The sequence below is a fragment of the Pempheris klunzingeri genome, chromosome 11, assembly GCF_042242105.1.
Source record: "Pempheris klunzingeri isolate RE-2024b chromosome 11, fPemKlu1.hap1, whole genome shotgun sequence".
In the NCBI taxonomy this organism is placed as follows: Eukaryota; Metazoa; Chordata; class Actinopteri; order Acropomatiformes; family Pempheridae; genus Pempheris; species Pempheris klunzingeri.
This window is the reverse complement of record NC_092022.1, coordinates 22,859,643-22,872,725: the sequence shown is the minus strand read 5'-3', so window position 1 is coordinate 22,872,725 and position 13,083 is coordinate 22,859,643. Positions and strand designations below refer to the sequence as shown.

Sequence of the window (13,083 nt, the reverse complement as noted above, 5' to 3'; positions counted from 1 at the left end):
ATCGTGACTCAGCCTCTTTAACAGCTAACCTTTACAAACTCAGCTGACATGCAGAAGTGTGCAGCCTTCACTCTACATCAGGAGAGAAAGTGAGCTGGTGGTCTGTCTTGTGGAGCGTGGACAGTGTCATTCTGTTCAGTTCTTCCTCTATTGTGCTCTATTTTTGTCCTTCCTTGCAGGATGTATAAATCAGACCTGGGTCAGAAGACCACCGGGCAGCTTGTCAGATAATAATAGACGGAGGGCTGATTTAGAATAGATCTAGCTAAGAGCAGCAGAGCTGTTGTTTGTAGTTCGTCTTAGTCACCATGACATCACAGAGAAGAGACCGCAGCTGAGAGAAAAACGAGAATGTTAGAGTCTCCTGCCTGAGCTCCTGTTGCACCCCTGGGTCATCATCCTCCTGTGGGTGAGGACTTTACAGCAAGCCCCTGTGTTGCAGGCTTTCAATGGCATAGTGACGGGGTTTAACATGAATAAAGGAACATCATTCAAATTCAATGTAAAATCTGATTGGGGATTGTTGTCTCTATATCCATAAAAATAGTTTATGGCACAAAACCGTTTTTGCTCAGATTTACCTCAATGTAAAAAACTTTTGGTGAATGTTTTAAATGGAAATAAGAGAACACAAACATAAAACTAACTCCTTATGGATTTACAATACCTACAATACAGAACTAAGGCTCAAATTGTCCCATCAACATGGGTCTTGGCATGCAAATACAGATATTTGTGTTTTGAAAAAAACTGCACATGCAGGCAAAAAACTACTTTTTAATATTTCTTTTAGATTGTGTCCCATTTTGTCCATTACAAAATGGCTTACAAGATATAAATGATCAATCATGTGCCAATTTTTCTTGTTTTTTCCTGGGATCAGTGTGGTGTTTTTCTTTAAGGTGATCATGGAAGAATGCACCCCCAGCGCTGTGAAATGTGTGGTAATAACTGGATTTGTGGAGGGGACAGAATCCCCAATAGGTCTGTTGTGATGCTTCTGCTGTTTGCACTCAACTCCCTGATGACTTCCTGCTCTTGACTTTCCCATGCATCATAGGGTGTGTGTGTGTGTGTGTGTGTGTGTGTCAGTGGCACACACAACCAACAACAGCATTAAGTCAAAGCTCATATAATCTGTCTCGTGGGGTGCATAAAGGAGGACAGTCAGTCAGTTTTGCACAGATCACAAGAGAGTTGTGTCCAAGTTACAGTAGCAATGATTTATTCACCATGAAATCACATTTCGCTCCTATGAGAACTAGACTTCCAACAAAAGCACTTCATTTAGTTCAGTTTTTGTCTGCTTTGAATGATAAATCACTTTATAAAACAGCCACAACATGAGCAGGTAAAAACTGAATGTGTGTTTGACCAGGAATGTGTCGTGCCTGTAAAATAACCTCAGTGGATTTGGACCAACTTCTGTCTGCGGCCTTTCATCTTCATAAAGTTTATTCCTGTGTGACTTTTTAAACAAACTGCAGTATATAAGATTAGAAAACTAGCATGACCTGCAATAAAGTCAGGTTTCTTCACATCATAAATCCAGTGGGTATGAAAACATTAGATACCTGACCTTTGGTATACCGTTTCTTGTCGTAGTAACCAATAACGTACCAGCTACAGCAGGGTCAGCTGTACAGGACATGACTCCCACCAACCTGAGCAACCAAACCTTTTATATAAGCCACAAATTATCATTTTCCTCAGCGCAGGTAATGCTTATCAGGTTCAACATTACACTTTAGTGTGTTTGCATGCTAACTAGCATTTGCTAATTACAGGAAGTACCGCTGAGGCTGATGGGAATGACATTAGTTTTACAGTTAATTTGTCATAAACAGTATTGTATAAAAAGTATTGGACTAAAACATCTTGACCTAATGGTGGTGTATATGGAAAGTGAAGGGATCTCCACAGTCGTCCACAGCTGCTGATACATTTCACTCAAAACCACAAATGTCAACCTTCTGGTGGTGTCAGGGGATCAGGGGACTTTGGTCATCTCAAGCAGGATATTTGTACCAAATTTTATGACGATCCATCCAATAGTTTTTGAAATATTTCAGTCTGGTCCAAAGTGATGGATCGACTAACAGACACTGCCCCTCCTAGACCCAGGCCACTAGCGAAGCTGAAAATATCCTGTTAAAAATCCATTCAAATGAACTCAGTTGAAAGTAGATAATTAGCATTGATACTTGAGCTCATTTGATGAGATTGTGGGAGGTTGGGAACTACTGAACTGCAACATCAGTGGTAATGGCTGACATCTACAATGTATTTAAAGGCTTCTTCTGACACTGTAATTCACAGCCACCTATGAAATTAATTCTGGTAAACATTTTTAGTTTTTGTGTGTTTACAGATTGTTTATTGGTGAGTTGTGCAGTCTGGCAAGCAGATGACAAACAACCTTGCTAGCTTGCAGTTGTAGTTAATGAATAATGTAAAGAAAGCACGGATTGGAAAAACAAATTCTAAAGTTTGCCATAGAAGGACAGAGTTACCTGTGACGGGGCCCTGCAGGTACACTGTGGTGTTATAGATCTCACGGGCCCTCTGACAGACGACACCACTCTCTAACTCCCGAACTTACCTGTAAGCTGCCTTTAACTCCTGCTCTCAGCCATACAAGGAGCAGATACTCGGCGGCCTGGCCTGGACTTATTTCTCCAATGGATCTGCTCCTGCTAAACATCAGTGTCTGTCCCACTGGCTTGATAGGCAGCTTTATGTGAATGCAATTGCCTAGCATCTCAGAACCAACCCCTCCTTACCGCACCCACACACTTAACACATTCCTCCCTGGCAGGTTATAAGATCAAGGTTCGTTCCCTTTAAGCTCGTATTTTATTTGCTTATATTGTTTAATCCAGGTTATCTAACTACTTTGGTAGATTCACTGTGACTCTGATTAACCTAAAATCTAGAGAATTTGCTCAGACAGTGTGGCTCTTTGGCTTTGTACTGTTTTAATTCTGTCACAAGGTCAATGATATGACGTCTCTGACCGGCTACATAGATATAGAAAAGGGAATTACTCATCATAAATTCAATAAACTCAAGAGTAAATGTGTTTATGTTTTCACACACTATGAATCATCCTCCAGTCTCTTTGCTTCCTGAGCCAAAGATAATGACTGTAAACATTTTCCTCTGAGACACAAACCAGGCGAGCAACTGCAGTCTGTGCTCCGCAGGGCTTTATACTCCAGGGGATCAGCAATACAAATACACACACACACAGACGCTCTGTTCCGTTGAAACACAATTCTAACTCGCTGTTGTTTAGCAGCGTCTCTGGTAAAGGTGCAGGTCTTAGCACTTGCACTGGCTTTTTATTTCCACCTACTGGAAATGTGCTCACTTCACAGCACTGTGAGTTACCACCAGTAGTGTCACATATTTTTAGTGAAATTTCAACGAGTGGGACTGAAAACAAAGGATTTTTACAATAAACCTGACTTGCTGTTATTACTGATGCTGTTGGAGACTTTTACAGATGGAGTCTGGTATCAAAAACCACACTTAGAATGAAAGTTTGAGTCTGTTACACCTGATTCTTAGAGGTCTGTATCTCTGACCAGAGGGGAACAAGTAACTAACAGAGCATGCTTTGGAGCAGGGCTGGGCAGCATCAACTAAAATCAATAAAACAATTAGGTGTCACATTTACCTAAGTAACAATTAATAGGATATAGCTTATTAAATGCACCTGTCCTCAAGATTCTCTGTCTTCACCAGGGAGCTCTTTTTAATCCTTTACAGGGAAAATAAAGAGAAAAATATGGATCAAGTCTGAGCGATCTCTGATTCATATTTCAATATTAACTTGTTTAAGTACACTGCTGGTGGAACAGTGCAGGCTCGACCATTGAAAGGGACTGTAGAGTCAGGTTTTTATGTTCTTAAGGTGTAAGCGTATGTTTTGATGAATTGCCTTAGCTTTTCTGTGTTTTATTGGCTAAAAGTGATGCAATGAGCGGTGATTTTACTGGACCCCTGGACAATGTTGTGTGTGTGTGTGTGTGTGTTTGTCTTTCAGAATTGTCCTGATCTGTGCTAAGAGATCTCTGTGTGCTGCCTTCTCTGTTCTGCCCTACGGAGAAAGCTTCTACCTCAGGTAATCTGCACACACACACACACACACACACACACACACCCTGCAAATGCAAAGCCACCTCAGTCAGGCAGGGTGAAAGAGTAGGAGGACAGGTAGAGCTGACCAAAGAAAGAAAGGAGAGGAGAGGATGTGATTTTCTCATTGGGTTCGGAAGAAAAAAGGAGAGAGGAGAGGAGTTGCATATGGATGACATGAGAAGGGAGGAGGAGGAGAAGGAGAGAGAGTGAGGCAGGGAGGAAGAGTTGTTTGTTAGGACCTCCTCCAGACAAACAACAAGCAAGAAGGAAGGGACGATTTTCCCATGTGCCTCAGAGCCCCCTGACTTGACCTGAGGACTTTTTGGCTTTTCTTTTGGCACACACACACACACACACACACACACACACACACACACACAATCTCACATAAACGTCCCCACATATACACATTTAAGTCTTTATAGACACATTAACAGATAAAAATGTAGCGCACACTTTTATTATTCAGCTGTTCTCTGGCTCTAACACACACACAGACAAATACTCATATTACTATATGAGCACACATATATAGATACAGAGTAAGCTTATTATTATTACATTGACACACACACACACAGATGGTAATCTACAGCAGCCCCTGTGCATGCTTACCATCACGTCACACGCACACCACACATACACAAGGAAGCAAAGCACAAGGGAAAACTCATATCTTATGTACACACAGATTATCAAAAACACACACAAAACTTGTGTCTCCTCTGTTATGCACACACATACACACACACACTCACATACACATAAACACATACAGTTTGCATACGCACACACACTCAGTAGTTGAGGCGGCGTGAGTGACATTGGTCTTTGTACACACTTCCAGTTTAATCTTTTAGCTGATGTTGTGGTCTGAAACTGTGAAAGTTCAGCGTGTTCAGCAGAAGTTGTGGCTGTGACAGGAAGTGACCTTTGACTCACAGGAATGTCTTTGAGCCACATGTCCCATGCTGTCACCTTGAAACGCTCCGGGCCAGGGAGCGTATCTGCATTGTTCGATGATGTGTGCTGCTCATATGCCACTAAAATATGACAGAGATGAGCCAAAGACATTTTAACACACCTGAAAATGGCTTAGACCTTTCTTCAAACTAGACTTTAAAGCTGAGGCTCCACTTGCAGCACTTGGAGGCTGTAAAGTTCATCACACCCCACAATTAGAAGAATGCTGGTGTTTTTAGAGCACTTTAGGCGCTAGGATTAAAATGTAAAGTGTGTCTTAAAAGCGAGCCGCAGGAAAGGTCAGGAAGTTATTAAAATCAAAAGGGTTTATCCTCTCAGTATCAGTTTATCGCAGATTATTTGGTAGGACAGCGGTGCAAGGAGAAAAATCACGAGGTGGCTAAAATCATTAAAGTTAATCTACAAGTTTAATTTTAAGCTAATTTGCATATTTTTTTCAGTCCTTCCTAAATTCTGATTTATTGCTGATTTATTTTACAATAAATGCTCTGAATCAGATTCATCAAGTTGTGAATATTTAATGTCAATTCCTGCTGGTAAACCTGCTGCTGTTTCCCTTGTCAGCTTAACCACTGTTGTCTCCTTCTCCAGTGACCCCACGTTAAACCACCCCAGGAGGAGGCACTCATCTGGTAACATCTCCACCACCCTGGAGATGCTGCCGGGGCTGGAGGGCTTTCAGCTGGAGACCTATGGCAGGGTAGGTAAACACACCACCGCCAGCACACGCTCAGGTACACACAGGTAGAAGAGTTGCCACCAATCCATCTCCTCCCGTGTTTCAGTCGGTGTCGTATGCCCAGTTCCTGTACCCCACTAACGCTCTGGTGAGGCAGAAGCCATCGTCCACCAATGACCTGACGCTGCAGATTCCCGTTTCCAGGAGCACGCACAGCATGCCAGGAAGGAGCTGCCCACCCAGCAGACTGAACAGCACTGTGGGACTGGACCCAGGTAACACACACACACACACACACACACACACAAATTATCTCCATAGCATTGGTGCAATAACCCTGAATTTTAAATTATACCAGGGCCGTTTCGTCTTGTGATCAGGATTTCACCACACAACCATCAAGTCAGATTTAGGGTTTAGACCAAGACTAAGACAACAGTGATATGCGAAGTACAGGCAAAGGAAGAGAAGAAGAAGACACAGGATGAAGAAGAGATGAGTAAAGAGAGAGAGAGTTGTTGCAGCTGTGCTGGAGTGTTGTCTCTGTATATTTTAAACACATGTGTATATACGTATGTGCTCAGTGTGTGTCTCATGCTTCTGCTATCTATAAACACACACACCCACAGTGACAGAGCCCTGAATTAGCCTCTAAACCCCTCTCTCTGTAATCCGGAACCTTTCATTAACACAACACAGCTCTGTGTGTGTGTGTGTGTGTGTGTGTGGTTGTATGTATGTGGAGTGCACATGTGTCCCAGTGTGCATACTGATAGGGGCTTTATATTTTTAGTCTCCTTGTGACAGCCTCTCAGGCTCGGCTCTATAAGCTGCTGCATGTACACATCATATGTTACTAGATGTGTACTAGGCTAACTAGTCTAACTGGAGTTATAAAGGCTGTTAAACATTGTTAACATCACCAAGAGGTTATGCAGCATGCACCGCCGCTCCCAGCCGGTGGGCAGTGAACAGCTGCACTGTATGAGCTAGCTGCTAATTAGGCAACATCATCTGGTTTCTGGTTTAGTTTCATTTCTGCATGTGTTAAATACACTAATACAGCATGAAATTAGAGACAGGTGGAGCTGTTTGAAGTGGAGCTAGGCTAGCAGTTTCCATCTGCTTCCAGTCTTTATGCTAAGCTTAGCTAAAGACATCACTGAGATAATTCAGGTGCTTGAAGGGGTGTTTATGGGAGTTCCTTTAAGAGATCTTTCTCCCTGAAACCTGTCATTAATGACATGCACTTTTATAATACAGTACTGTGCAAAGGTTTTAGGCAGGTGTGAAGAAATGCTGTAAAGTAAGAACAAGAATCTAAAATTGTAAAGTTTATTTATATCACCACAGATCTTCTGTGGATGTCGGCTGCTTCAGATCCTTTTGTCTCTTCATGTGATCCCAGACTGACTGGATGATGTTGAGATCAGGGCTCTGTGGAGGCCACACCATCACTTCCAGGACTCCTTGTTCTTCTTTACGCTGAAGATAGTTCCTGTTGACATTGGCTGTATGTTTGGGGTCGTTGTCCTGCTGCGGAATAAATTTGTGGCCAATCAGACGCCTCCCTGTTGGTATTACACGATGGATAAGTATCTGGCTGTATTTCTCAGCATTGAGGACACCACCTGCAGAAATGCAGCCCCAAACTTACAAGGGACCTCCACCAGCTTCACTGTTGCCTGTAGACACTCATTATCGATCTGCTCTCTAGCTCTTCAGTGAACAAACTGCCTTCTGCTGCAGCCACATATTTCAAATGTTGACTCATCAGCCCAGAGCACCTGCTGCCATTTTCTGCATCCCAGTTCTTATATTTTCATACATTGTTCAGTCTCTTGGCATGTTTCCACATCAGAAGTTTGGCTTTTTGGCCACAGTTCTTCCATGAAGACCACTTCTAGCCAGACTTCTCCAGACAGTAGATGGTGTACCTGGTCCCACGGGTTTCTGCTGGTTCTGAGCTGATGACACTGCTGAACATCTTCTGATTTCAAAGGGAAGTAAGAATAACATGTCTTTCATTTCTTGGCCGACCACTGTGTCTGCTGTCTTCAACGTTGCTCGTTTCTTTGTTCTTCTTCAGAAGAGCTTGAACAGCACATCCTGAAACCTCAGTCTGCTCTGCAATCTTTGCCTGGGAGAGACTTTACTGATGCAGTATAACCACCTTGTGTCTTGTTGCTGTGCTCAGTGTGAACATGATGACCTGTGACGTGAAACACAGCCTCACCTTGGTAGCAGAGTTTGGTTGTTCCTCACCCAGTTTTAAGCCTCCTACAGCTGTTTCTGTTTCACTTCATGACTGTGTGTCAACCTACATATGAAATTGATGATCATTAGCACCTGTTTGGTATAACTGGTTAATCATACACCAGACTATGATCCTGACTTTGTGTACCTAGAAGAATTGATGCTGTTTTGAAAAACCAAAACCAGAGAAATCATCTTCTTGTATTTTGTGTGTGTGTGTTCAGGTCTGGAAGATGTGACAGACTATGACCCTAACCTCCTCAGTGACCCCCAGTGGCCTTGCGGGAAACACAAGCGGGTGCTGATCTTCGCCTCCTACATGGTAAGAAGACACTGAAGATTGTTGTGTCTCCATCATTGTTTCAAGTGACTGCTGCATTCAGACTCACTGCATTAAAACCCAGCAGCTTTGTGACACCTTTAATGAACTCCATCTTCACTGCTTTTAAATTTCTAATTATATTGTTCTAGGAGGTTTATAAGTAGCAACTTCTCAGCGTAAGTTGCAAAGGAACATTATGTTCAGATAACCAGTTTCATTTCACCAGTTAACATTTCATTTTTGGGATGAAAATAATTTTATGAGCTTCATCCTGATTATATTCTCGCATCCAAAAATTACAGCAGCACTTAACTAACCTAATTTTAACAGATTTAAGAAACAGGAATAAAGTAGTACAATGAACAACCGAGGGAGAGACAGGCAGAGAGGAAATACAGAGGGAGACGGCAGAAGTGTAGAGGAGAAAGTAGGATAGAGGATTATAGAGCTCCCAGAACAGAATAATCACCACTGAGAGAAGAAACGCGCACGCACATGCACATACATTCATCCACACAACATACACGGCTCTTTATATCAACATAATTATCCTGTAGGCATTAGCTTAGTTTTATCCCTCCACATGAATTAAGAATATGGACACACACTCACAGAGACACACATATGTAGAGTAAGATCAGTGACAAAGCAGCCCACCTCAGCAGTAATCTTCTCTGAAGGATTAAACGGTACCGATAAAGTGCGTGCGTGTGTGTGTGTGTGTGTGTGTGCATTACAGTGTGATCTCACCACCCACTATAGTTTTGACCCTCTGACCTAAACTCCAAACACACTGAGAAGGACTTGTGAAGTGACGACACACTGAGATGCACACACACACACACACACACACACACACTTTAAAAACACATAATGGCCATCACCATTAAATAGACACACACTTAATCCTCATGTTTGCCACATGTACACATAAACTAGCGCTTCAGAATTCAGGAGTTTTTAAATTATCACTCAGACATCAGAAAGTCTGGTTGTATCACACACAAAGATTGTTCAGTTTAAATATCTTTAAACTGAACAAATTTCATTTTTCCAGTGTTGAAAGGGAGAATAAGGCTTTTTGTTTTCTTGTTTTGTCCGTCTTCAGATCCATCAGTTAATCCTTTATTCTTATTCATGTGAGTTAAATTTAGGAGAGTGTGTGCCCGGACTGAAGAGCAGAAGATGTTAGAATACTCTATCAGTGTTTACTCCCTCGTGGGGTTCATTTATATTCACTGACCATTGTTTAACTTTTGCATATCTCTGACTACAAATCCCCTCTCTCCACTGTTTATGCATTCTGCTCTCCCCTCACTCCTTTTCTTCTTGCTCTGTTTTTCTCCATTTTCTTTCTCTTTCTCTTAAATCTTCTCTCAACTGTTGTCCTCCAGACGACGGTAATAGAGTACGTCAAACCGTCTGACCTGAAGAAAGACATGAACGAGACGTTTAAGGAGAAGTTTCCTCACATTAAACTCACCCTCAGCAAAATACGCAGGTAAAGCATTTCCACCGAAGTGACTAAATACCTTAAAGGACTTGTGATAATGTGAAACTCTCAGAAAATTTGAGTATTATGGCTGTAGAATACACTTAATTTCTTAAAATGTAAACTACGGTAAAGAAATTCTTCATATTAAAACCTGCCTCTATCTCTCAGTCTGAAGAGAGAGATGAGAGTCATCGGGGAGGACTGCGGCATGCAGCCCGTCACCATCGCAATGGCGTTCGTCTACTTTGAGAAGCTGGTGCTTGGGGGTCGACTCAATAAACAGAACAGGTACTTCAACACCTGATCTTCATATAAGACAACAGCTGCATGCAGGTACTTTACAGTTTAGCTGTTGACAGACACTGAAAAGTAAAGTAATTCGATTATTGGTCAAAGACTCCGAGGTCTCTCCAAGCTGCAGACTGGTCTGGTGATCAATGTGCATGTTCATTTATCTGCAGTGCTTTCATACGATCGCTCACATCCATTCCATGACTTTTAATTCTTTTCTCTCCATGTGTACATGTGCTCTAACGGGGACTCTGGCAGCATGCCCACTATTTACTACAGTTTATGCAGATGTTGGTGATGGTTGAACTGTACCAGAAGACAGTAAATGTCGTCCTGGAAATTTTTTGACAAAATAAAGATCTGATTGTCAAATGAGCCTTAAAAATTTTGATTTTCTATTCCACAGTATGTGGTGCAGGATCAGCCCCCTCTTGTGTTTGCTTTTAGTTATTGTCCTAAAGGCAGCACAAAGCATTGCCACTGTCCTCACTGTTACCATTTGTAAGATTCAACAAGAAGCTCTACTGATTGTTGTTCCATCTCTGAATGTAACGCACTCAGACACACTCAGTGGCCCATAAACCACACAAAGGAACAAAACAGTCCCCCTGTCGTCGTAAATGTCCTGGATAAAGATCTTATGAAGAGCGGAAAGTTGTCAGATGATGGACAACATAAAATTAATGTTTTTGCTCATTGAAGACGTGGGGATTTACTTTGGCTGTTGGCTGTTCATGTTTCATATTTACTTGCTATAATAGAAACTACAGCACAGCTCTTACACAGTTTGTGTAAAGAGTGTGTGTGGGCTGCTAACCGAAGACTAAAGTGACCGTACGTATATTCTGCAGAACGACATCAAACTATTGTTGTTTTCCAGGAAGTTGGTGTCAGCTGCCTGCATCCTACTGGCTGCTAAGATCAGCAGTGACCTCAAGAAACAGGAGGTCAAACACCTCATTGATGTAAGTCTCTCTCACACACACACACACACACGCACAGTAGGATGATGATGATCACCTCTGCCTGTCAGTCAGATCATGTTGCTCTTGCTCAGGTGTTTGTGATGCTGATGTACCTGAGCAGGTGGAAAACAACCTACAGGGTCTCGGAGCTGCAGGACTGACGACAGTTTCTGTCCCTCGTGGTTAACTCACGGCTGTCCTCACACAGCACAGAAACGTCAGACCTCAGCAGTGCTGTTGTCATTGGATCCAAATGGTGCAGCGGCGTGGCTGCTGTTATCGGCCAGTGTTCGATTATCACTCATTATCAGCACACGTCAGCTAATGAGTACTGAGAAATGTCAGCACAGACAGGATTTTTGTAGAAACTGTGTCCATGGAGAGCACTAAGTTTATTATTGAACTATAAGATGTCCCACTCAGTACATACCTTGGTTACGGCTCTTTAATATCCATATTTAAGGGACCCTGTCATGACAGTCATCAAATCAATTAGGCTTTTACATCAAATATCAATCAATATCAATCACCACTGACCCAAAATAAAACACTACTAACGCCGTTAAAATACCCAGGCCATGGGGTTTATTAATATAAAAACAACAAACAGTCAAAAGACAACGACGACGCTGAACACAGAGAGAGCCAGTAAATCCTCACATTTACCTCAAACATGAATAACTAATAAGTGAAACCATTTGTTGGGACTTTTAGGAGGCCCTGAATCAGAACTCGAATGAATATTTCACAGACTGAGTGTCCTGATCAAGTTGTTTTTGCCCTTAACCCAATCCTTAATATTGGATATGTGCTGATACCGAGTCTGATTGGATACTTCTATTAATCTAAATGTTCATTAAATGTGAATGTAACACAGTGAAATAAGTGTTGCTGCTAAATCTGATGAGCCTCGACTGAAATGCTGACAGGATTCAAAACCGATGAAGCTAAGCTCATACTGCTAATGTGGTGTCAGCCATCGAGGAGCGCTCCAACCATGTTTCACATTCATGCGCTCTCACACACACTTTCACTTGCTGAGACTGTAGTAGACTGTAGTGTGACTCAGGTGAATGAGGAAAAGCTGCAGCACCAGCAGTCTGAGGTGGGCTCAGTGGAGTTCAGTAATATGAGGATTGGAGACAGAGAGACGCAAAGCCATGGAAGAGTCATGCTTTGGTTTCTGTTGTGTCTCTGTAGAAGCTGGAGGAACGTTTCAGGATCAGCAGGAGGGAGCTGATATCATTTGAGTTCACCATCCTGGTCGCCCTGGAGATGGCGCTCTACCTGCCGGAGAGTAAAGTCATGCCGCATTACAGGCGGCTGGTGCAGCAGCAGCAGTTATAGCAGCGTCGGGCTGAGTGGCACTGCGACACACTGACCTCCCGGGACTCCGGCACCTTCCATCCACACTGTGGCGCCTCCTTCAGAGGCTCAGAGCATCAGAGGGACCGTCCTCCTCTCGGCTCACAGTGCAGACGCCAAAGCTCACCCTCACTGTGATGGCGGTGTGACAGCAGGCCTGGCGGTGCCTGGCTCAACGGCTCCACGAGAATCACTGTATATCGAATCCATCACAGCCCCCCCAAGTCATGTCTTTTCTCTGAGGAAATCATGTTTCAACCTGATTTTCATAAATCTGGCTGTTGTTCTTGTTGGCTTTAAAAAGGGTTTTTCTCACCAGCTCACCTGCAGAGATTTAATGGAGACTCTCTTATGTTCTACGTAGAGCTTTTGTTAAGCTGCGTTTAGCAGTTTTGAGTCCTCCCTTTTAAAATTTCTGCAGTTGAGCAGGTGAATGACACATCGGCCCTGTTCAGTTTGAAATGGATAGCTTCACAATCTTTCAAATTTGTGTTACAACAACAATCAGGTGCCCATTTGAACAGCTTTTAGTTTTCCTCTCTGTTATTTTCCTTCTACTGTAGATTAACAGGGAGATGCT

At 42.7% G+C, this 13,083-nt stretch overlaps 1 protein-coding gene across 1 annotated transcript in view; it reads left to right on the top strand.

Moving 5' to 3' along the window:
* cables2b (Cdk5 and Abl enzyme substrate 2b) overlaps positions 1-12,828 on the top strand; it is a 30,263-nt gene extending 17,435 nt beyond the window's left edge. The window contains exons 3-10 of the mRNA XM_070840253.1: positions 4,052-4,129; positions 5,722-5,830; positions 5,916-6,084; positions 8,290-8,387; positions 9,782-9,888; positions 10,051-10,170; positions 11,054-11,138; positions 12,339-12,828. Coding sequence (XP_070696354.1) covers positions 4,052-4,129; positions 5,722-5,830; positions 5,916-6,084; positions 8,290-8,387; positions 9,782-9,888; positions 10,051-10,170; positions 11,054-11,138; positions 12,339-12,485 — 913 coding nt within the window. The 3' untranslated portion in view covers positions 12,486-12,828. The remainder of the gene's footprint in view (positions 1-4,051; positions 4,130-5,721; positions 5,831-5,915; positions 6,085-8,289; positions 8,388-9,781; positions 9,889-10,050; positions 10,171-11,053; positions 11,139-12,338) is intronic.
* Positions 12,829-13,083: the final 255 nt, after the last annotated feature.